This window comes from Oryctolagus cuniculus, chromosome 7 (assembly GCF_051225735.1).
Source record: "Oryctolagus cuniculus isolate XC-2025 breed Fujian yellow rabbit chromosome 7, ASM5122573v1, whole genome shotgun sequence".
NCBI lineage: Eukaryota > Metazoa > Chordata > Mammalia > Lagomorpha > Leporidae > Oryctolagus > Oryctolagus cuniculus.
The window spans coordinates 27921390-27946928 of NC_142873.1; the positions used below are offsets into that span (position 1 = coordinate 27921390).

The 25539-nt window shown below is 40.3% G+C and overlaps 1 protein-coding gene and 1 long non-coding RNA gene across 3 annotated transcripts in view; one reads left to right on the forward strand and one right to left on the reverse strand.

The window, feature by feature from the left end:
• SELP (selectin P) overlaps positions 1-25539 on the reverse strand; it is a 42111-nt gene that overhangs the window by 8934 nt on the left and 7638 nt on the right. For both annotated transcript variants that reach the window (XM_008264081.5, NM_001361473.1), the window contains 10 exon segments: positions 22596-22686; positions 20594-20980; positions 18612-18719; positions 16816-17001; positions 14353-14538; positions 12899-13084; positions 10600-10785; positions 7308-7493; positions 1458-1643; positions 513-722 (listed from right to left, as the gene is read on the reverse strand). In XM_008264081.5, coding sequence (XP_008262303.3) covers positions 513-722; positions 1458-1643; positions 7308-7493; positions 10600-10785; positions 12899-13084; positions 14353-14538; positions 16816-17001; positions 18612-18719; positions 20594-20980; positions 22596-22686 — 1912 coding nt within the window.
• On the forward strand, positions 10658-12406 carry LOC149125385 (uncharacterized). Its single transcript, XR_016237063.1, has 3 exons — positions 10658-10790; positions 11548-11594; positions 12314-12406. It is a non-coding gene; the product is annotated as an uncharacterized LOC149125385 (long non-coding RNA).

Genomic DNA, 25539 nt, shown 5'->3' on the forward strand with positions numbered 1-25539 from the left:
AGGAAATTTCAGATTATTTTCTCTGACTTATGGACAGGAAACTAAAGCTCAAGAAATTAAATTTAATAGAAAGAAATATTACTGAGCAAGAATGACATTTGCAAGGCTCTAGGCTACACTTTGTGGGAGACATAAAGATGAAGGAGACATGGGATTCAACGTTTCATGCACAAGGTGACAGCTCTTTAGGAGTCATCATACATGATACTGTCATGTAATTAATAGAGTTGAAACTTGTGTTTCACAATTCATATGGCTTATTTCAGGTCTGTTCTTACTGTTCTAATACATACTGGACATCTGTAAATGCTTCTTCTTTTGGGTCTTTGAGTACTAGGGCATTAGCTTGTGACACAAGGAAGGGCAGAAGTGATATGCCCACTGCACATTACTGTTTTAGATTTCATGGGTTTTAACATCTTGTAGGGATTGATGGGGTTGTGTGGAATTTCAGCAGGCAGGTACAATACCCAGTCGGAAAGTAGCATCAGAACTTCTCCTCGACACATTACCTCTGCATGTTGGAGTTACTGCTGTCCATTGTCCTGAAGGTCTGCATCTGAGAGCACTGTCTCCCATAAGGGTGAATCCAGTTTTGCATCCAAAGTAACAAGTGGTATTCAAACCAAAGATTGCCAGATGGTGCCTACAGGACATTGTTCCCTGGCTGGGAATGGTGAGAGTTGGGCATTGCACCTCTGGAGTAAGAACTGACACAATTGCTGTTGTGAGAAAATGTTCCAAGTTAGAAAACTTCCAGTTAAAAGGAGCACAACAGAATTAAAGCTGATATGAAATAATTGCGTTCCATTCCTTTCCTAACAAAGGAGGCTCTGGCTGTATCTATATAAGGAAGTTAAGAAAAAACTTTTAATTAGGTATGGAAAACCAGATGAGGAAAATTACTTGAAAATGTCCTTAAAGAGATTATTCTTCTGGCCAGAAGAAACAGGGGATCAGTCTTACCAATATTAAAACAGGAACAAGAATTGGTGCAGAAGTGTAACAGAAAACTAAATATATGCAGGGGCTGATTCTGCACCCTTGCTTCTGTTTTCTGGCCAAAGGTCAACATGAAAGGTGAGATGTGAGTCACCCCACTGGCTCTGTCATTCACTTGGTATGTGGCAGAACAGTGGTGATCGGCCCCTCTGCACTCAATTCCTTGATTTGAAAGTTGGACCAGAGATCACTCCTCTTCTGCTATTAGTAGTGAAGTCATGGAGACTATGCAATTGACTCAATAAAGCTATTTGAGAAAAAGAGGCCACACGTATGAAACATTTCACAAACATCAGAAATTCTGTCATCCCTAGAATTTTGTAATCCATAGTGGCATTTGATAGACCCAAATAATACTGTAACATAAACCTGTCACAAAGAAAAGTCCTGTAAGTGTTTGCGTTAATGGGAAATTTTTCCAACAGAACTTTGTTCTGAAAAGTATGTATTAGTACCTTTGCAGGATGGCGGAGGTGCTGACCATCTTCCTGAAGCTTTACATTCCACATTCTTGGACCCCTCCATCTTAAAACCTTTGTTACAGGAGAAATGGCAGGTGGAGCCAACACTGAATTCTCCATGAATGTCAGAACAATCCAGGCTGCCCTGCTGTGGGGCGAAGAGTTCTGGACACTTGATGGCTAGAGCAGCAAATCAAGAGTGTCACCATTTCCAAGTTTATTCAAAAGTTCTGTTCCACAAAGTTCATGCAGTCATATAGTCAACAAATATTTATTAAACACTTACTACCCTTTTTGCTAAGCAGCCAGCATTCCACAACATGTAAAATAGATCATTTGCTACAGAGAGCACTGAGGGGGATGTTGGGCTTGCAGAGAGGAATCTTAGGTCGAGGTGACAAAGATAAGGAAGTCAAGGATATCAGTAAACTCATCTTTCTCTCTACACCCTTTACTCCAAAACCTTGTGGCCTCCCACAGCTCACACTCTTATCTGAATAGGTGCAATCCAGGATTTCACCTCTGCCCTTCCTCTTGCCCGAAATGACTTCCTCTTAGATATCCTGCCATCTCTTCAAATGCAACATGTCTAGGAGTCACTAGGGATCACCTTCTATCTCAAACTGTTTCCTCCATTTTAGTTCCCAGGCTGTTTTTTGTTTTGTTTAAATAGCATAGCTCCAAATCAGAGGAAAGATCAAAACCTCCTGGTTAAGATAGATCAGTTACTGGGAATCCCCTGGCCTGCCCCTGTGTGCGTCATGCCAGGTTCTTGGCTCACATTGTTTACATTTCTTTCTAAAAGTATTTCCACTAACAAAATCCCAGACATCCTTCAAGACTGAACTCAACATAGCCACTCTTAAACCTCCATTGATCACCACAGCCTGAATTCTTCTCTCAATGTATTTGCTTTTTGTTTAAATGCCATGTCACATGTCATGCCTTCCCTTCTCATTACTTGATAGTAAACTTCCCAAACCCAAGAATCATTAGTCATTGTATCTCCCATAATTCCCAGTGTAAAATTTCAAGAAGTAATGCTCATCTATTGTGTGAATAACCAAAGGAATTCTTACTCTATTAACCGCAATTTCTCACTAAAATTGTTTTTATAAATCATTATAGTTGCACATTCTCTTAGCATATGTCTCTCCACTAAATTCTCTAACACAAACTATTATTTATCAACAGATATTGGATTTGGGTTATTAACAAACAAAGTGACTAGTTTTTTTAAATCCAAGGCTGTTTTGAAGGCAATATCTTGGTCAAGTTAAACTCACTTTGTTTAGCTTTTTAACGCCTCTTCAAATCTTATATGCTGCCTTATGAGAAAGTGCTATATTTGGTTTATACATATTTTTTTTTTATTTTTTTATTTTTATTTTTTTGACAGGCAGAGTGGACAGTGAGAGAGAGAGAGACAGAGAGAAAGGTCTTCCTTTGCCGTTGGTTCACCCTCCAATGGCCGCCGCGGCCAGCGCGATGCGGCCGGCGCACCGCGCTGATCCGATGGCAGGAGCCAGGAGCCAGGTGCTTTTCCTGGTCTCCCATGGGGTGCAGGGCCCAAGCACCTGGGCCATCCTCCACTGCACTCCTGGGCCACAGCAGAGGGCTGGCCTGGAAGAGGGGCAACCGGGACAGAATCCGGCGCCCCGACCGGGACTAGAACCCGGTGTGCCGGCGCCGCTAGGTGGAGGATTAGCCTAGTGAGCCGCGGCGCCGGCCTATATTTGGTTTATACATATTATCCCATATGCTTTTCAGTGGTTGGCTATTCACTAAAGGATTGTGGCTCTTTTTTACATAATTTAAATAGCAAAGTAACATTGGATTTCAGTCTAAGACTCTGAAATTGTTGCATAATTAATAACTCCATATCTCACAAACCAATTCCATTTATCAAACATGTCTATTGGTATAACTCTTAGACATTAAATCATCTGTGAACATTTTCACTAAAATGACTTTTTCAGAATCTCTCAGAATTCTATCTTTTTACAGTTTTTTTGTCTTTGTGCAAGACTTTATTTTTTTAGAGTATTTATTTGAGAGGCAAAGTCATAGAGAGAGGGAGAGACAGAGAGAGAGGTCTTCCATCTGCTGGTTCCCTCCCCAAATTTAAACCCAAGAATACACTCCACAATATCAGCTGCATGGAAGCAGGGGTCTTGTCACACCTTGATTTCTGTATCCAGGGTACAGGGTCTGGCACATACTAGGGATTCTAAAAATATCTGTTGAATGAATATAACTTAGATGCATCTAGCAAGTGCTTTTCTATCCAGTTTAGAAACAGAAGGAGTTACTATTTTAAAAAGTTGATCAAAGTAATTCCTGTTAAAAAATGAGAATTGATACAGCATTAAATCCATTTGGTGATATTGCTTTGGTCTCCATTATATCAGTCTTGCTCTGCCAAGGCTACTGATTCAGCCTTTTGTATCCATGGAAGTTTCTGAACCCTCTCAGATAGTAATCAACCATGACCAACCAAAGACTTCCAGATAACTTTTAAGAGCTTCACATTAAATCGTGTAAGGAAGCAGGCTGTTGTCTGAGGAGTGGTGTTGATGAAGTACATGGAAATTTACCCCAGATCTGGCATATGGTAGACACTTAGCAAATGTGGGCGGCATTAATCTTGTGGAGCTATCAGGGATTCCACTGGGTGGAAGAGATCTGTGACAAAAAGGACATTTATAGCAAGGAGTAGCCTCTGTTCATAACTTGAAAAAGTAGTCACATTCTTGAATCTACTGTAAAACTGGCAAAACTGAATCATTACAAGAATAATAGAAAACAGATACAGCTTGCTTTTACTTCTTAGTACTTTTTATTTCATTGTTTAGTGCTTTTATTATTAATACTCGATTGCCATTGTTTTCTGCAATTCTGCACCTAGTGGTCTTCTCTGGTGTTCTTCTGTAACCCATTATGTATGTGTACATGATTGTGAATGTGTGAATTGTTAGATTCACTGGCACTCTGCCATTAACTGAAAACATGTTGATTTATATTATTTCAAATAGACTTAGCAAGTTTTTCTTGTTATCTCACTTCTTTTGAATTGCACATAGTTTCTTCAAGAATTTGGTGGACAGAAGATATAGAGTAAATAATATATTTATGTATATATATATATGTAACTGAGTGGGCTATTCTAAACTTAAACTTTAAAAATCAAACTAGGAGCTCCTATGGATCAGGGAAAACTTGAGGGAATGAAGAAAAAAAATAGAGATGTGAGCCAGGTCAGAGCTTCAAGGATACTTACTGGCTGCATTTTAGAATTTGGACAAGCAGGGACAAGGCAGAAGAGCAGAGTGTGGTTGAGACGGAACCACAGACTGCTTCACCCCCCACACCCCCTACCACCACCCAACACACGAGCACACACACACACAGAGCAAGCTAAAGCTGGATTAGGGGTTGGGCCCATCAATCAGACATGGTCCCCGGAGCATCAAAGACACAGTGTGATTGTCTTTCAGAAAGGTGGCTCTACAGGCATGCAGAGGAAGGCCATAGTAACTGGACACAAACAACTCAGCATGCAGGTGGCATCGTGAAAGTTGGTAGAAGAGCCTCAATCACCACCTAGATTTGTGGAAAAGACTTTGGGTCCTAAAGGTCCAGGAGGGAAAGTGGAAAATACAGGCAGAACCCAAGTCCCTTGGGGTGCAGGGTGCTGGTGTGGTATTCTAACTAAAATGGAGACATTTATGGAACCACTCCCAAAGTTAATTTGCATTGCATTCTGCCACATTGCCTCTTCTTACTTGGAATTCCCCAGGCACCTCTGATATACCCTAGCTTTCCCCAAAATGCTATGTGAAAACCAGGGTTCTGAGGGCAGTCCTGAGGATTAAAAGCTCATGGACTGAGGCATACAGGAAAAGAAGAGGAACCACTTGCCTAAATCTAGAGCATAACATTTGAAGAGTGAAGCAGAAACACAGGTATAAAACCCAGAACTCAAAATCAAGATCAGACATTTCTGAGGCCCCTGGGTGGCTAAGGCCATGGTCCGGGTTGGTTCTGGACCTTGGATAGGAGCTGGACCTGCAAGGTGGGAGGCAAATGTGTCCTGTTTGGAGACAGTAGTAAGAAATGAGTGGAAAGGAGTGAGGGTTACCAGTAGTTTCAGAGATTACAGATTAAACAACAAACATAATTTGTAACTCTAATGAGACAAGCTTTAGGGATTTTTTTAAAAAAATTCTTTAGCCTGAAAACAGAGTGCTGAAAAATGGAGCTCATGATAAATGTCAGTGGAATAAAGGAGTAAGAGAGAAAGAAATAAATGAATGAGCAAAGAAACACCAGTCTATGTTTAGCTCCCGTAAACGTTCTGTATACCTCTAGGGGCTATATACCTCTAGTATATCTTCCTGACAGTAGAGGGTAGTATTTTATATTCTTCAAACTACAAAATTCTTTGTCAAGTAAGAGACCTCAAAAATTATCTTCTCCACCTATTTCCCATTAGAATTGAGAAAACCGAAGTCCAAGGGTGTGACAAGCCTTTCTTAATGACCTAAGGCCAAGACTAATACAGATATTTGGGCATTGATCTAGTGCCCATTGCACAAGGCGAGATGAATAATATTTCAGTAGTTTTATAAGTAATGGATTTTTTTCACCATATCCTCTCATCTGACAGCCAGGCACTACAATTTTTAGGGTTCTTTAAAGCAGTACAAGCTCTAACTTCAGTGGAAAACAGTAAATCTACAGGTGACAGACCCAAGATTTAGAAGCCAGGCCACTGGGTGGCAGTGCAGCATAATGGTAAAAATATTAGGCCTATAGTCAGACCAGGCCTGGTTTTCAACCTCCATCTCCGTACTTCCTAGCAATGTGACTTTTGCCAGCTACATACCATCTCAAAGCCTCAGTTTCTTTAAGATGGGAATAATAATAACCATCTAAAGGGATGGTTGTATCTATTGAATGTGACAGTAAGTATGAAATAATTGCTACCGCACTAAGCAATGAATGTTAGTTACTAGCATTTGTTTCATTACTATGACTATACTGAACAATAAATTGGAAAAATGGTGCCTTTTTATACAACACACTAACTATAAATCAATTCATCACTCTTCTATTTTATAACACATGATATGTTAGACATGGTACCCTCCAAATGCTCTGGGAGGTAAGAGCTGGGGGTGTTCAAAGACAGATAAGATCCAGCTCCTGCCTTTAGGATCCCATTAATTTACTGCCAACTAGGTGTGTGCTTCAGTAAAATTTGCCAGTAAATGTGGTAAGCTTCCATTCAACAGATGATTGCTACACACATACTTTTATTCTGTCTCATTGCTACCAGGTATATAAAGACAAGGAGGGCACAGATTTTGCCCTTAAGGAGCTTGTAGTCTGCATGCAAGTGGAGAGAGGAGTATACAGAGTAGGCTTTAGCCACATTCAGCTCCATAATCTCATCTGGAAGGTGGCAGTGCTGGATGAAGGTGACTGTAGCAGCAGGTTGGTGTAGCAGCAAAAGGCTTCCTAAGGAAAAGAGTTTCAGGGACATAGCTGAGCATCATGACTTATTAACTGTGTGACTTGGGCAAGTTGCTTAATCTCTCCGAGCCTGTATTTCTCCCTCACCTATAAAATGGGAATGATATTGCTTTTCCTTGTTATTTCAGAATTGTGGTAAACATTGAATACTTTAATGACATAATGTATTTTATAAAACTGTGAAGTGTTTATATTATGAAAAGATTATTCAGAGAAAGAGAGCTTTTAGGTCTAGGGATTCCTGATGCATCTCTACTCTTTCCTACCATGTGAAAAGCATAAGCAAAAACAGATCCACGAGCCTACCTTCACATGTTGGCACAGAGCCTGTCCAAGTACCAGATGGAGTACAATCCAATCGTTCTGGTCCAGATAAAGAAAATCCCTTATCACAGATGAATTGGCATGTGGATTTATAACTGGAGTCTCCATGAGGTTGGACACAGGTCATTGTTCCATTCTGAGGGCTCAGCAAAGGTGTGCAAGTAATGGCTACCAAGGAATGGCAGAAGAAGAGAACAAAGATCATTTGAAACTCAACAACTGGAAATGAGCCTGAGGGTACGTGTGTGTGCACACACATTAATCCACAAGGCAGCATTGGGCTTAGAATGATGGTTTACATTTTACGATGCTCTCTCGCCCCACAGAGGTTGTGGAGGGGTAAGACAGTGGCAGCTCACAGAGGACTGATGTCCTGGGATGATGCTTCCCCCCGAAGAGCTTCAGAAGAGATTTTGAAAAAGAGCTGGGCTCTGTTTGGAAAGATAGTGGTGCAGCTCAGATCAGTTGCCCCAGGTGCAAGTGGAAGAATTTGCACCCTTGATACTGTCTTCAGAAACAGCTGTAATGACCTTATCAGAAAGCAATGACAAGATACTTGAAATATGGAAATAGAATAAATTGCTTTCTCACCCTTTCCTGAACCAAATAGTAGCAGTTGGGATCCAAATCCTGGCTCTGTCATTACTTGAAAAAGTATAATCTTTACTTAGCATTGGACTGTATTGTGTAACGTTAATTAAATCATATGTAAAATTAAAGTTTAAAATGTAATAAACAAGCATGCACACAAAGTAGACCCATCATGTACTCTACTGTATGCAAATGCTCATTTCCTTCTTCTCATAGTTCTACTGTTCAATTACCTCCCGAAAAGTTAAGCAAGGTTCCTTAGTTCTTTGTCATAGTATATACATATAGAGTTTGAGATACTGGGCCTTGCTTCCATTACAGATCATCCTCTGTGACCTTTGGCAAGTCACTTAACCTCTCTGAGTCTTGCTATCTTCACCTGGAAAATGGGGAGAAGAGCATTATATGGTTCCCAGGATTTTTACTGTGAACAAAAGCAAAATGGATGTGACTGGAAACCATTATACTTAGTGAAATAAGCTAGTCTCCAAAAGACAAGTACCATATGTTCTTTCTTATCTGTGGTAACTAATAGAGTACCTAAAAGGTAATCTATGGATGTGAAATTGACACTTTGAGATGCAGTGATTTTGAAATGCCCTTGTCTCAACTGTTAAGGAACAATTTTTTTTCATACTATTTGTTGAACACTTTACTTAGTGTAGGGTTAATCTTATGAGTATAAAGTTAATTGAAAATAGATCTTTGTGAAAAATAAGAATGGGAATAGAAGAGGGAGGAAGAAGCAGCGTGGGAGTGAGGGCAGGAGGGACAGTAGCGTGGAAATGTCATTATGTTCTTAAATTTGTATATATGAAATGCATGAAGTTTGCATGCCTTAAATAAAATTTTTAAAAAGTGAAAGAAAGAAGTTTATATTCAGAGCTGTCAAGATGTTCCTCTGCCAATCGATACAACAAGAAGGCAAGATTAAACATGTTGACGTTAAAAAGCACAAGTAAGTCAACACATGGTTTAGAGTATTTTTGCTTCACTGTATGACCGGGCTGAGCAGTGTGTGGCTTTAGACAGACACAGCAGTACTATAGCTCATGCAGCCACTTTTTTAGAAGCTCACTTGAACAACATGAAGTTTCAAGAGCATTTTCTCAATCTTCATTCTTTCCCCTCCCCAGCTCCATTCCACTCAATCTGATCCACCACTTAAAAAATCGTTATTTCCTACCACTTTAAGTCTTTCTGTATCCAGTGTGTGTGTGTGGCCCAGTAGGACTAGGGGATGGGGCCAGTAAAAAAAAAAATAATACTGTCAGAAGTATTACAACAGCTAGTGGATTGCAAATCTCGTGGTACCTTCCTGCCCAGCCCACATTTGGGTATTGTACTGATGTGTACCCAGCCGCAAGAGGAGAAAGTTCAGAGCAAATGAAGAACTAAAAGCAGAAGGGAACTGGAAGGTCACAGGAAGCCGTGGTGAGTGGCAGCCGCCTTGCAGTGAAACCGGTGGGCAGGACAGTATGGAGCAACAATGTGGATGCAGTCTGTGCCCTGTGCACCCCAGGCTTGCCTGGAAGGCTTCTGATCTCTGAGATAACCACCCTCAGAGACTCCAGGCGCTTCCCCAAAGTTATGTGAGCTTTGTGCTCCATTCAGACTTCAGTGTGGCCGGGATGTGAACTGAGGGTGCAAGGTCACATCCCCACTTTGCTTTCTCTAGGCCGGGCTCTACAGCTGCCCTCAACCTGGCTCCAGTGGCTTCCCATATGCACTGGTGTCTGGGGATGAGTGACATCCAACTCTGTAGAGTTCATTCACTCATTCATTGTTGACTTATTTAATGATGGTGTGTGTGTGTGTATGTGTGTGTGTGCATGCATTTGTGTGTGTGAGAAAGTAGCTTCCTCTACATAAAAAAACTAAATCTGCCTACTTTTTTTTCTGTTATAAATGAGAATCCTGCTTTTCAGAAGCCCTACTTTCCATTATATAACTAAAGAGTTGGATGCAATGAGTGGACAAAGGAATGGGGGATATAGAAAAACACAATCTATTCTTCAGTTCACACAGATGAGTAGACCCAGTTCTATTTCAGAGAGGGGGTTACAAGATTGAAGAAGACACTGGCCTTTTAGTATGAAGTACAATGCAGATATCAATGATTATTCTTAATCTTTACATCTCTTCTGCGAATCCCAGTAAACTCCAGTTCTTGGAGTAGTTTCTTCCTCTTTCCATCACTCCCCACTGTATATTTCCCCACTTCTGTACAGATGCTCAAGTATGTTTGTAATAAGGTACCTATAAAATCCTCCCCGCTCAACTTCACCACCTTGCGTCTCCTCCCATTCTACCACTACGTCCTGTGGCACTGCCAGGTCAGTCTCAGGACGACCACCCGGAAACTACTCTTCCCTGCTCTGGTCTTCTTTCCATATACTATTTTTAGCTTGGAGAGGAGAATTCACCTGATGGTAGCAGCCTTTAGGTGCTAGGAAACACTCTGATAAGGAGTTAGCAAGGGCCATTCTCTTATTGTCAAATATTCTGACATGTGCTACCTGCTTAGTCACTGAAGACATTTTCATTTGGGATCCTTGTGTTGCAGGATGTTAATTTTCCTGTACATTTCAAGGTGAGCCATACATAGCTACGAGTCTAAAATCTACCCCTTCAACCACTGCTGCACTGTAGTCCCAAGATGCTGAGAAGTTCGCACTCTTACCTTGGCATTCTGGAGGGACAGCACTCCAACGTCCGGTGTCCAAGCACTCAAGCTCACTTGCTCCCACCAGGAGCGAGCCCTCGTCACAGGAGAATCTGCAGACTGATTGGTACCTGAAGGCACCAAAGGGGTGGGAGCAGCTCACCTGGGCCTTATTTGGAGGTAGAAGATCCTGGCACTGCAAAGCTAAGGTGAGGAAGTGAGGAAGAAACGGAGTAAGGAAATAGTCGGTTACAAAAACGCTCCTTATGATTTTGACTTGGTTAACCGTTTCTAGTGCCAGGAACAGAGGTTTCTGAACTGAGCTTGTTTTACCTTGGAAGGTGAGCAAAGTGCACTTAATTACCATGCCACATGAAGAATTTGATAAGGAAAATGCTCAGCCACTATTGAGCATTTTGGTAATAAATATAAATAATTTTTAAACTATCATTAAGATCCAAGAATCTATGCTAAGTATGTTATAAAGATGCAATTTGGAAAATCAGATTTTAAGACATTATTTGTAAGACCAAAATATTAAAAACAAGAATAAATGTTGCCAATCTAAGGCTTAAATAAATTACAGCGGATCCATGAAAGGAAAATTGAAGGTCACTTAAAATGATGTATTTCATCTCAGAAACGTATAAGAAGTGTTCCAATGCATGCTATGGAATGAAAAGGCAGAATAAAAATTCTAACCTATGCCATGATCTTACGCATGTGAAATAGATGATTATATAGGGAGAGAGCACATGTGTTCTACATATGTCAGGTCTTTTCTTATCTAAAATATGAAGCTGAGTCTCCTCTACCTGAAACCCGAAGTGTTTTGGATTTCAGAGTTTTTAGAATTTTGGTTTTAGATGGTTAGACATTTATCCACCTGGAGATAAGAATGGTACAAGGAATCCTTACCACCTCTTTTAAGTATGTCAAAGGGCTCTGTGTGTCTTTCTCTTTCAGATGATACATCTTCAACACCTCCCATCACCCTAACTCTCACCATGTTGGTATGTGGCCATCAATTACTCTGCTGCCTTGTTTTTTAAGTTTTTTTTAATTGTGGTAATATATAAATATATAGCATAAAATCAACAATTTATCAGTTAGCCAATTTTAACTTTACAATTAAATAATATTAAATATACTCATATTGCTTTGCAACCATCACAATTATCCTCTCCATAATTCTGTTCATCATCTCAAACTGAAATTCTATGCCATTAAACTCATTCCTCTTTTATCATTCTATTTTACTCTTGTATGATTTTTAACTAAACCACATCTCTTTTATATATGTGGAATAACACAACATTTGTCTTTGTGGCTGGCTTTTTTCTTTAAGCATAATATCCACAAGTTTCATCCATGTTTCAGTATGTGTCAGAATCCCCTTCCTTTTTAGGACTGAATAATATTCTACTGTATGTATATACCAATTTTATTTATACGTTTATCCACTGATAGACAATTAGATTGCTTCTGTGTTTTACTCATTGTAAACAATTCTGTAATGAACATGTGTGTAAAAAATAGTTCTCCAGGATTCACTTGTAAACCACTGCCTCTGTTTAAAAATCAAGGAATACTTAGACCTAGGGACTCACATAAATTTTTCAAGGGGTTTCTGTAAATGGCAACATGGAATGCAAATATCTTACTTTTGAAACATTAATTCTTTGTGTAAATCGTCATCATCCTACTGATGATCATCCTCTCTGTTCCTTAGTACTCACAAAAGAGCAAAGCATTGAAAGCATGAAATATTGGAAGAGGATCATTTTGTCAAACCAGACTACAGACAAATGGTGTTTAAGGTAATATCATCATCGTCATTATTTTCCCTAGAGTCATAAAGCTAACAGCAGCTTTAAAGTTGCCTTTACATGCATTAATCCCTAAGTACTAGTGAGGTAGATAAAATATTCTCATTTTACAGAAGACACTGAGCTTCACACAGTTCATATCCTATCGACAGGAAATGATGGAACTGAACTCAACGCCTTGTCTACTGCTCTTCCACCAGCCTGTGTTGTTCCTCAAGCATCGTTCCTTTTCCACAGCTCCTGTATCCTCAACCCATCCTATATGTGCCAATCAAAGCACCCCTTCCTTGACTGTGCTGTAATGAGCATATTGTGACTGAGATTGGTTTTGCTCAGTATTTGATCCCTAATGCTCAGCACAAAGGAACTGGCACATGGTAAGTTCTTAGTGGATGTGTGATGAATAGATGAACGGCAATGTTACCTGCAAATGCGGGTGTCTTTAGTGACCAGGAGGCATAGAAGAAATGTTTTCAGTGTCACAGTACCTTGGCAGACAGGGGCTGGTGCTGTCCACTGTCCCGAGTCGGCACACTGCACTTCTTCAGCTCCTCTAAGCACGAAACCCTCAGCACAGTGGAAGCTGCAGTTGGCGTTGTATGGAAATGCCCCTTCAGATGGGGGACAATCCATGCTTCCATGGTCGGGGCTCTCCAGTGGCTTGCACATGACAGCTAAATAGAAAAAAGTTGTTTGAACTGGGTAGTGGAAGAGCCCAGGTCTTCTACAGCAGAGCCTCTGCGGTGATGTTATACCTTTCCTACCCATATCATCAGTGTGTGCGGATCCCACAATTCCTCCTTTTCATGCACTTCTTTGCCTGGCTCATTCTCATCTGCGAGCCTTCACTTTTCTTAAGAAGCCCTCTCTGCACACCCTCGTTGGGGGTTAAGAACTCCCTCTGTGGGCTCCCATAGCCCCTGTCCTTTGCATTGTTCATGTATGATTTCAGTTTTTCCCCATTGTACCACAGTCTCCTTGAGGCTGGATGGATCTTATGGACCTGTCTCACAGAGTCTAGCACAGTGTTCAGTCTACTGAGGGTGCTCACTGGATATTTATTAACACACTTACTGGTTCTGGAAAGAGTATATACAGGAAAAAGGCTGAACATACAAAGCAAAAGTTGGAAGAGAATACCTTATTTTTTGATGCTATTACCCACTCTTATGAAATAAAGCTGAATGGGCTTTGTCTCTGGACAAATTTGTCAGCCTAATCAGATGTCATCCTAATCAGATATCATCCTAATCAGACTTCAACTGCCCAGAGAATGCAGCCTAAGGGAGTTCCTAAACACAATTAAGCCCTGCGTGACCGAAGTGCTGATAATGACTATTTTCTTCTGTTTCTCCTTGAGAAAGCACTTCATCTCCAGGCTGTTCTTGAAGTTTTGGAGTTTTGCAGAGAATAGAAACTATCCTTTTCTCTAGGCTTTCACTTCTGTTTTTTTATTTGTTTATTTGTTTGTTTTTTACAAAGTCAGGGCGTTTGAGGACCAAAAATCCCTTAGTGCTTCTCTCTTACTTTATAAATGAGGAAAGTGAAGTTTGGATATGTTAAGTCTCATAGCTACACAGTACCAGAATTGGGCTGAGAATTTAGATCTGGGAATTCATGGATCCAGCCTTTAATTTCCTACTTCTGCACCCAATACCACCTCCCCATCATTAAGAGCTATGGATGTGAGGCAATTGCACAGAATTTAGTTTTGTGGAGTTATGTAATTAACCAGGATTGCATCATAAGCTCTTTTTCTTTTTAGGATCTAATTGGATTTTCAGAATTACTTACTAATTTTATTTGGAAACAGAGGGAGGGATAGAGACAGACAAAGAGAGAGATCACCCTGACACTAAGAGCCCTTTTTTGTTTTGTTTTGCTTTTACTGTGTCACGACTCCTCCTTGAGTGCACTAGGGACCACTGAAGAAAAATCTTACCCTCACAGGTCGGCAGGGGTGCAGTCCACTGGCCAGAGCCATTGCAGTGAAGTGTGTCCAGGCCTCTCACTTGATAGCCAGGTTGGCACTCAAATTTGCAGCTGGAGCCATATGCAAAGTCAGCATGTGGATGAACACAGTCCATGGTTCCTTTACTGGGAGTTTCCAAATGCTCACACTGCACAACTGTAAAGAAAAACCAAGGAAAAAGAAAGAGAAAGGCAATGAGGAAGGAGAAAAACCACACCAACCAATGGAAGGCAGTGGTGGGAGGGACAGCCTCTGGAAGTTGAGGCAGAGCTGGGAAGATGAAAGGGTCAGAAGATCAAGGGCTGGCACTGTGGCATAGCAGGTAAAGCCACCGCCCATGATGCTGGCATCCTGTCAGGGAGCCAGTTCATGTCCTGGCTGCTCCACTTCTGATCCAACTCCTTGCTAATAGCCTGGAAAAAGCAGAGGAGTTTGGACTCTGCCACCCATATGGGAGACTGGATGAAGCTCCTGGCTCATGGCTTCTTCCATCTGTCCCAGCACTGGCTGTTGCAGCCATCTGAGGAGTAAAACAGTGAATAGAAGAACTAACAAACTCTCTCTCTCTCTCTCTCTCTCTCTTTCTCTCTCTCTCTCTCTCCTTGTCCCCCTCCCTCTTTTTTGTATCTATGACTTTCAAAATAAAAAACCTCAGAAGAAACAAAAGAAAAAGTTTAGAATGCCCTACCTTGGAGTATCAGTCTTCAGATAAGGGTTACTCCAGGCTCAATTCTTAATACCTTTTGCTCCCTATACCTCTGTAAACCTGTTTTGGTAGATCTCTTGATGTCTTCTTATATATGTGGATGTCACCTTTTCCTGTCTTATGTGAATTTATAAATGAGGCTATTCATGTTTGTGGGTTGTGGGTTGTGGGTTCTGGGGAAGGGATAGCTTAATAATTTTGTTTGTAGTAAAATAAGCTTCTTGTTTTTCTAGACTCTGCCACCCTTTTCCATCCCAGATGTTCTCAGTCTCGCTGAAGGATAGGTATAAGGAGAGTTACTATTTTCAGTTTTCCAATGATGTTTGTTAGTAGATTGAAAGGTATGAACAGCTTGAGGCTCTACAATCACAAAGAATTAGCCCTTTTATTAAAAAAAAAAAAAGGAAAAGCAGTTTCTGTAAGGATTAGAGAAATTTAACATTTCAACAGAATGATAGATCCTTAACGTTTTGCTGGGCAAACATAAAGACCCTTTGCTGAAATTTTTTGCAGCTCAACAGCTCTTTTGAAATTTGCTAACTTAGGGGCCAGTGCTGTGGCATAGTAGGATAAACCTCTGCTTGAAGCCCCTGCATCCCACATGGGCCCCAGTTTGCCTCCTAGCGGGTCCTCTTCCAATCCGGTGCTCTCCATAAATTGGCCTGTTTCATGCAAACTCTCGCAAGGATTGGGTGCAGTGGATATTTTACATCCCCAGCTGCCTGAAGCTCTCCTCCACACACCCCTTAGTTATGCATTGCACCACTTCTGGCCCAACTAACACAAATCACTTTCACAACTGAAACTAGAGCAGCATGGTGCTGGGATGCTCTTGCCCTGTGGAGAGAGCTCGTGTTTCCTCACTCAGGAGTCTTTAGGGATGGACACTGGACAGCAATCATACCCAGCACCTTAGAAGTCTTAGGATTATTTATTAAAGATTTATTTACTTATTTGAAAGTCAGAGTGTGGGAGAGGTGAGGGGAGACAGAGTGAGTGAGAGAGAGAGCTTGCATCTTCTGGTTCACTCCTCAAATGTCTGCAATGGCCAGAGCTGGGCCACGCTGAAGCCAGGAATTTCATTTGAGTCTCCCACATGAATGGCAGAAGCCCAAACTCTTGATGTCCATCTTCTACTGCTTTTCCCAGGCCATTAACAGGGAGCTGTATCAGAAGTGGAGCAGCCAGGACTCAAATCTGTGCCCATGTGAGATGCTGGCATTGCAGGTGGCAGCTTTACTTGCTAGGTGACAATGCCGGTCCCAGAAGTCTTAGGTTTCTGCAGCGGCTGTACCTTCCCAAAGTGGCAGGCAAGGTGATATGCTTGCTTAGTTAAATGGTACTTTCAATAGCTGTTTGGGAAGCTCCAAACACCATTGTTTTTAATTTAAAGAAGCAAGGTTAAAATCATCAGACTAGTAACACTCAACCCTTAAGCCCTCATCACTGTACTTGTTCAATTTGTAATTAGCAAGCAGAGAGGGTTCCCTTTAGAATGTTTTTGCCTGAGGAAGAAGAATTAAATTGAGTGACTACCCTACTCTACAGATACAAAATACCCTGAAAATCAAAACTAGTGTTACTATCGTTGATAGGTAACAGTGATATCCAAAATTCTCCATTTAATGTAGGTCATCATTATTTCCCACTTTTTTAAATGGAAAAAACTCAATCCCCACCCCAAATTCTAGCTGTCAGTGAGGATAGAAAGAATGAAATCTACATACCTTCACACTGTGGGAGCTCACTGGTCCACACTCCAGAAGCCAAGCATTCCAGCTCGCTGGGTCCACTCAGTTGGAACCCTTCAGCACAGTGGAAACTGCACTGTGAGTGGAAGGAGAACATTCCCAGGGGGTGGCTGCAGTTCATGAAGGTGTGTTCAGGGACGTCAGGTACTCCACACTCTCTGACTGTAGGGGACACAAATGTTGATTTATTTTCTTTCGAATTTTGGACGTAAAGATAAGCTGGAAAATATTATTTATTTGAAAGGGAATGAGAGATACAGACTAGCTGAATGATGTTTCATCTGTTGGTTCACTTTCCAAAGCTTGCAATAGCTGGGGCTGGGCCAAGCAGATGTAGGAATCAGGAACTCCATCCTCTTTCTTACATGGATGGCAGGAACCCAGGTATTTGAACCATTACCTGTTGTCTTCCTGGGTCTCATGAGCAGGAAATCAGAATTGGTACCTGAGCTATGACTTGAATCCAGGTACTCTGACATAAGATATGGGCATCCTAAATGGTGTCTTAACAACAATCCCAAATGCCTGCCTTGGAACTTTTGCTTTTGGTGTATTTTTTAATTAAGTGATTAATTGTATATTTCTGTGGGGTACAGTGTGATGCTTTGGTATACTCTGCTTAATGATCAGGGTATTTAGATTATCCATCATCTCAACTGATTATCATTTCTTTGTGATGAGAACATTCAAAAGCATTTCTTCAAGATGTTTAGAGTTATGTGATACAATATTGTTCATTAGGTCGCTCTTTTGTGTGATAACACACCAGAACTTATTCGTCTTATCTGGCTATACCATTGTACTCATTAATCAATTTCTCCTCATGCCTCCTTCTCCTCTATACTCCTTGGCCTCTACAATATTCACCATTCTTCTCTCTACTTGTTTAAGTCCATGAAGGCTGGAACTACTAGGGCATTTCAAAAATTTCCTAGAAAATACATGTTAAAGGGCTGGCATAGTGGGTTAAGCTGTCATCTGTGATGTTGGCATCCCATACAAGTGCCAAGTTTGAGTCCTTGCTGTTCCACTTCCAATCCAGCTCCCTGCTAATGTGTCTGGGAAAGCAGCAGAAGATGGCACAAATACCTGGGGCCCTGCTACCCATGTGGGGGACCTGGATCTAGGACCTAGGTCCTGGCTCCTGGCTTCAACCTTGCCCAGCCCCAGCAGTTGTGGCCATTTGTGGGAATGAACAAATGGATAGAAGATTGCAAACTGGCTGGCTGGCTCTCTTGCCCTCCTTCTTTAACTCTGCCTTTCAAATATGTAAATAAATCTTCTTTAAAATTTGCACCAAATTGAACATTATCTATTAATTCCATTTTCCATTATCTATTTGGGGTACCCTCATATTTGTGTGACACTCTTAACTCTATCTTCCTAGGCTCATAGCCATCTCCACTTCATTTCTTTTACTGCCAATCTTGACTTCATTCCTTTATACCGGCTGCTTCTTGGGAAGTTGTCATTCTTTTGCTAGTTTCATTTCAAACATGTAAAATTAATCTGAAATAGCCAATTTTATTTGCTTTTTTTTACCTTCTTTCTTTCCCTTTTGAAATTTTATGAGTGACTGTTGTCTTTAGGAATAAAATATTTTTATCCATAGTCTGTATAGAAACAGTTTTAAGGAGACAGGAAACAGATGATAGAGGGGGCCTGGGATTAATCTTTACTCACTGGAAAGTTTCCAACATGACTTGCTTCATGGCATCATCTCTAGTATAAGACCCAGGACCAAAATAATATCAACAAAATAGAAGCCTTACCATATTCACATTCCAGGCCATAGAACCCAGGGTAGCAGGAACAGGTGTAATTCCCAATGGTCTCGATGCACTCCCCTTGTTTGCTGCAGGATGTGTCCTGGCAGGAAGCTGCATAGATACACAAGAATCAGAAACATGGGGATCACAGGAGATGAGCTGTAGACTCAGCCCTCTCTAGCAGGAATGAGCCAACCAGACCACAGAGAACCACAATGTTGTCTGAGACCCACCCTGTTCCCCATAAAAAGTATTGTGGAAATCTGATGGAGTACTGCTCAGCTCCATTTCACTCTGTATGTAGTGTTTCCTAAGGAGGGCTAACTATGTGTGGCAACTGAGGGACAAATGGAGCCATGGATAGATATGCGGACAAAGAAACTCCTGTATTGGGAGTACAAATGAGTTATGGTTTTCAAACCAGGATTTTCCAAAGAGTTGCATTATTGTAGAAACCTTGTGCCAGACATTAGAGCATGGAGGCTAGAAACCAGATGTGGGGTGGGAAAGGGTCATATACATATGATCTGAATCCTGGCTCTGCTGCCTACCTGCTGTGAGACCTTATGCAGGATGCTTCTCTGAGCCCAGATTGACAATGTTGGGGTCAAAACCCTCCCACCTTTTGTTGCAAATATAGACTCAATGCCATAAATCAGAGGAACAAAGGAGCCAAATGATATGTTTAAGACTTACTTATGGTAAAGAACAAACATCTTATTAGAGGACATTTCATGAATCTAAATATGTCAGGTTTAAACGGTGCAGGTGACTGCTGACCTTTCAGGCCTTCCTCACTAAGTCTGTGACACTGGAGTGACAGAAGAGAAAAGACCAGGGCTTCTTTCTTACAAGAAGAGTCTTTGAGGGTATATGCACTTGTGGAGGATTAGTATTTCAATAGGCACTACATTGAATATTTTTTATTGATATTTTTATTGATGAGGTTAGAACTGGGGGCAAGGCCTATGGCTGGACTGTTTTCTGTTGGTTGTTTCCTTTGCCCGAATATCTAGGCACGTGTCGGTCCACTTTGGAGTATATTACCAAGAGAAGCCACATGATACATAGAAAGATGTGCTAGATTGCTTCTGTGTTCCTTCTCAGACATGCACACCTATTCACTCTGAACTAGGGAACTGAGAATCAAGTAGATTCAGTCACTTCTTCCCTTTCCTGCACTACCCTCACCCCATCAAAGCCCAATGTACTTGAAGACACGTTGTTAAAACTCTGTTCAGCTTTTGCAGTCCTTAGTCATGTTCTCAAAGTGTCTTATGAAGATGAAAGCAAAGAATATAGTAGCATATATGGTTATAAACACCAACTTTGGATTCAGCATGAATCTGAAACTGGTTCTACCATCAACAAGCTTAGAACCTTGAGCGGATTACTTATTAACTCTGACCTTTTCCATCACTAGCAAAATAAGAATAAAAGAAGAACCTGATTGACAGTGTTGTCCTGAGGACCAAATCTAACTAATACTAAATGATCAAATGGCACATTCTATCAGCACAACATCTGGAACAAAAGACTACTGACCTTCAATAAACAGCAGTTACAGCTGTGTCTCCCAAAGATGGGGATAAATTCCTTCTCAACTTGTACTTTCTTTTATACCAAGGCATAGTGCTGAAAAAACTCTGAGCCTAAAGTTTAGGACTGATTTTCAGTCCCAACTTTGCTTCTGTCCAGCTCTCTGACCCTAAGAAATTAAAACTTTCAGGCCATCCATTTCATCGGTTATAGGACGAGCAAGGTGGACCAGATGATACTAACATTTCCTCTAGTTTCACATCGCCAGTTTCCTCTAGTCTTGACCTTACAGTCATTAATGTGTTCAGAATTGCTGACTGTTTACTCCTTTTTTCCATGTCCCTGACTTTATGACTTCATGCTATTGGCCTAGTGGTTACAGTGATAAACCAGGGAAGGTATTTTTTTTTTTTTACAGGAAGGATTTAGTTTGGGGAAGGCCCTACCTGTATAGCACAGCGCCCGCTTTTTATATCTGCAGCGATCATCATTCCACTTTCCGGGAGAAGTCGACCTCTTGATGTACATCTCCACACAGTCTTCATTGTTCTTCTTATTGTTGGGCTCATTGTCTGCCCAGTTCTCAGCCTCCTTGGTGAGAGGCTTTTTGGTTCCCACCCAAGTCCACTTATCATTGATCTTTCGGATCCCAATCCAATAGTAAGAGCTGTAGTAGGGTATGACATCATTGAGGTGAGCAATTTCATTTTTATTCTGGATGGCCACTAAATCCGTGTAGTATTTCTGGCAGAAGGCACGGGAAACATTCCACGAGTATGCTTTTATGCTGTAATTATATGTCCATGCTGCCACTTCTTTCTGATTTGTTAACTCTAATGTAAAGAAGAGTGAGGACCAGGTTAGTTAGCACCCTAACTAGACGGAGGCTATGAGCCTAAGTAGGCGTCCATGAAGTCAGAGAAGTTCTGACCAGATAAATACCCAAAATATGATTTTTTGTCTAATGTGGTTGTTTTAATGAAAAAGAGTGATTTCTCTATTTCATTTGTTAATGTATTCAAGTCCAGAATAAGAACATGTCAAAAAGTTCTGGTGTAAAAGATTCAGAATCATAAGATTTCAGAATTGAAGAGACAGTAGAGATCATGTAACTTACTCTTATTCTTTTATAAATTAAGGAAATGTCAAACAATTTGTCCAAACCCAGCTTAAAGACACACACATGCAAAAATCTTTGTGGTAGGTTCTTCCTCGTCACATGGAAACCAAAATGCTTTCTGAGTCGGAGACTACCTGCTGGCCCACGTTCATTGCTCACCGTATTTACTCTTTTTAGAAAAACAAAACTTCTCCTCTGTGCCTTTGCACATCCTCTTCCTGTTACCCTGGCTGCCCTCCTTTCTTACTCCACCTATTTTCTGTATCAGCCGCAAGTAGGCTCAGTGCTCCTTCCTCCAGCTGCCCATTGCATCTGTCCCTGCTTCTGCCACAGTTAATTGCCATGATATGGCAGTTAATTTCACTGATATGGTTCACATACACTAGACTGAGAATCCCTGATGGTGATTTCTTTTTAGCCCTGGATCCCTTGCACCAAGCATAGAGTTTAGACTTCATAGGCATTCAACATAGAAACTTGTTGAGTGAATGAAACACAACAGGTTTGGGGCAGAGTCAGGAATAGAAATCAGATCTCCTGATATGAAATCGTGCACTCATTTTACTTCTCTTGACTGTTTCTTTTTGATAAATTACTCTACTTCCTCTATGTCTTTTTACTCACGGTTAAAACAGGCCTCAAACATCCATTCTTTACAAATGTTTGTGACATCAAATAAAACAAAGAATGTGCCCTTCAAAAGTATAAAGGCACGATGATGTAAATTACTGTTATTGTAGCCTGTGGCAGCTCACTGGGCAGAAGAGGCCAGATCCCATGTGAGAAGGTGTACAATGCAAGCAATCAAGCCTGGAAATGTCTGCCTTTCCTGTTTATAAAGCATTGTTGCTAGTCAACCCTCACCCCTGCTGCCTGCCTGAGGACCAGTCACATTAATGCCTTCTGCACTGATACCTGTATGAAATTGCTTTGCCACACAACTTTATTCTGATATAACCAGATTCACATTTTGACTTTCATGGACTTAGGCAATATAAAAATGAGTACATTCTATATTAGAACATTTTGAATTCAAAGAAAATTATCTTTAAAGAAATTAAAACATTTAATGGGTTCCTTGAACCGCCGTGAGACTGTACCTACTATGCTTTAATAGGGTAGTTGGTCCTGGATATATCAGCGTAAGTTCTTCCTGAATCCTTTTTCTACCAATACAGTGGCATAGGGTGTGTTTATCCTCTAGGAATCTGGACCTGGACAGTTTTCCCAGGCTTCACAACTGCCTGCAATCCTGAACTTCTCCCATTTTGCTCTGGGCTCTAAGCCTAATTACTCCATTCCATGTGAGGAGGTACCATAAAGCTTACCAGAGATCAGAGCTCCAAAGTAAAGCAGTTGGGCTGCTCCGAAGACCGTTTTCTGGAATCTTTGGTTCCAGATGACTTTTAGGCAGCTGGCCTGAAATAAGAAAAGCAAACCTCCTTTTAGTACCCACGTACAACCAACAAGGCCTAAACAGTTCTAGCTAATAATGGCTATGTTGAGTTATAATTCTACCTATTTCAGTTGGTGGGTGGTGCAAGCTCTCTCATTTCTCATTGCTGTGCTTCCAAGGCTTAGATGAACACTATACTGAAGCTGAACACAGAGTTTGTTTCTTCATTCTTTCACTAAATATTTCCTGAGTAATTACTTTACCACCAATGCATTTCTTTTACAATATATTTTTAATATGCTTGTAAGAAAAATACCAGACCCACTTTGGGCATCTGGCCTAGTGGTTAAGCCAGTTAGCCACGTCCACATTGGAAGGCCTGGATTCAATACCTGTTTCTGTCTCCTGATTCAGCTTCCTGCTACTGCAGACACTGGAAGGGAGACCCGTGGAACTGGGCATCCTGCCACCCATGTGGGAAACCTGAATTGAGAGCTTTGACCCCCTCGTGTTGGCATTTGTAGACTAAACCAGCAGATGGGCGCTCAGTTTCCCTACTGATTCTCTCTGTCCTTAAAAAATCTCTAAAGAAGAAGCTAAACACAGCAATATGACTGTCATTATTATGCAGCATTCTTCCTTTAAGAACTGGTATAACCAGGTATAATAGGAAGTCACATGAGCACTCGATCCACAGAAATAATACCTAACTATTCTGATGTGTAGAGCATCAATTGTATTATGCAATGCCATCTATTTTGTGTAGTTGATCTATGTCTTAACTGCTTGATTTACCATTTTAGCACAGGTATGCACAATACTATTTAATGTTTAGTATATATTTAATATATCTTAAAACATAGAGTAAATTTATTCCCCTTGGATCTGTAACAGCTGTTTATTCTCATGCACTCCCTTTTGTGAGGATTTCATCAAATCCATTAACACTTAAAAATTTTTTAGACAAATTCATTCTAGAAATGCTCATCTTCCCCAATTTCCTCATATTGCACATGAAAATGATGAATCTTGGCACATCTAAATAACATGGACAGAGGGATGGCAGAAAAGCATGACTTTGAACCAAGAGCTCTGTCTGCTCCTATTTTATTTTGATAAACATCCAGGCTTCCAGATGCATGCTGTGTTGCTGTTGTGGATGACTGGGTGTGTGACAGACATGACCAAGTCTAGCTGCTGCATCAGTGTTCCCAGAGCCACCCCAGCATTATCGCCAACAAAAAAATGCATTTTCTTTGGAGCTGTAATTTTACAGCTATGCCAGACCTGCCTGAAACCTCTCTTATAGAGAAATTTTGAATTACCACAGTCTGTGTCCCAATAGTGAATGATGTAGGAAAATTGCAATGATGTAAGGTGGTATATATGTGTAACTGACTACAGTCCAACCAAATACCAGTGAGGACACAACTCAAACAATGACAAGTCTCCCAGATTTGGGGTGAGGAGGTATCTTTGTGTAAGAAGCCTGGCACTTTCTAATTAGGACTTTTTGAATAATGACTTCAATAAGCAGGCATATTTCATGTTCTTATAAGTTAGAACACTAGTTAGCTGACCTCTGTAGCAACCTTGGTTTAAAACTGAGAGTATCCTAATGTTATGATTTATGGTGCTGCTTATTTGGACAAGCAAGTATGGTGGTAATTCTCTGGTGGGGACTTAACCCCACTGAGGTTTCTCAGATTGTGTTGTATTACCAGCTATTTCTACTACTGTATTTGTATTCAATATACAAAAAATACCATTCTAAGCACATTAGGAGAAATTTTCAAACCAGGACGACTCTGACATAATTTACACAAGCAAGAGCAGTGTTAGTTAAATCAGAATTTATGTTCTCACCTTTCAAATGAAAACCTTTTTAAAACCAATCTGCCTAAAAACATACCCTTCTCCCATTTTACAAAAGAAAATCATTCTTTTTGCTGATATTCTATTTACTTGGGGTTTTGTCCCCTGGACATTAAAAATATTGGTATGTCAGAGACAATTCAAAATATTGGAATAGGTGTTGAGAACTTATGATAATGTAACATATTTGTTCCATTTTCAAATCCAGTGGCTTCTATCTCCTTCCTTTCACCAACTTTGAGGGAAGACCCAATTAAGTCACATCTTTGACCAAGTTTTGACTATAGAGTTTGGAGCATGTGACATAGAAGGAGTTCAAAGAACTGGAAGAACTGTATAATAAAATTTCTCTTCCCATTTACTTATTCATGTTAATGAAGTTTTTCAGTGTTTAAATTTCTAAAAATGAAATATAAGAAAAAAACTGATACAAAACTTCTCTAATTTTATTGATAAATAATATTAATCTATGAATATACAAATAAATAAGAAAAAAGTCCCTTCCCCATATAGAGAGGCATTTTAATACCATTTTAAATATAATGGTTTGTTACTTATCAAAATTTGTAGTATATTTATGGTAGTTTATTCAGTTGTGTATTAAAAGTAATTTTTATGCTAACTTAATAAAAAAGATTTAAAATAAATTTTAAACATAAATACTTAAGGTTTCAGAAAAATAAAATCTTTTAAAATTTCTATTGATTGTATTTTTATTCTTTAAAATAAATGATAGGGTAATCAAGAAAAGAATTTAAGCTTAAAATGTCATTAAAATTTTAGAGAAGTAAATAGAATTAAAGAAAGAAGTATGAAGGGAGAGAAAATGAGTTGTGGAAAACTTGTTATTACAAGTTTATTTATGGTTTAAGTGATGAGGGTCACCAGATCACTTTGGTATTAAATTACATTGGCTGTACTAAGAAATGATGCAACAACTTTAAGAGGCTAATCTTCACAATCTGCTGGAAGTCCAATCTTTTCTTTTAAAATTTATGGTG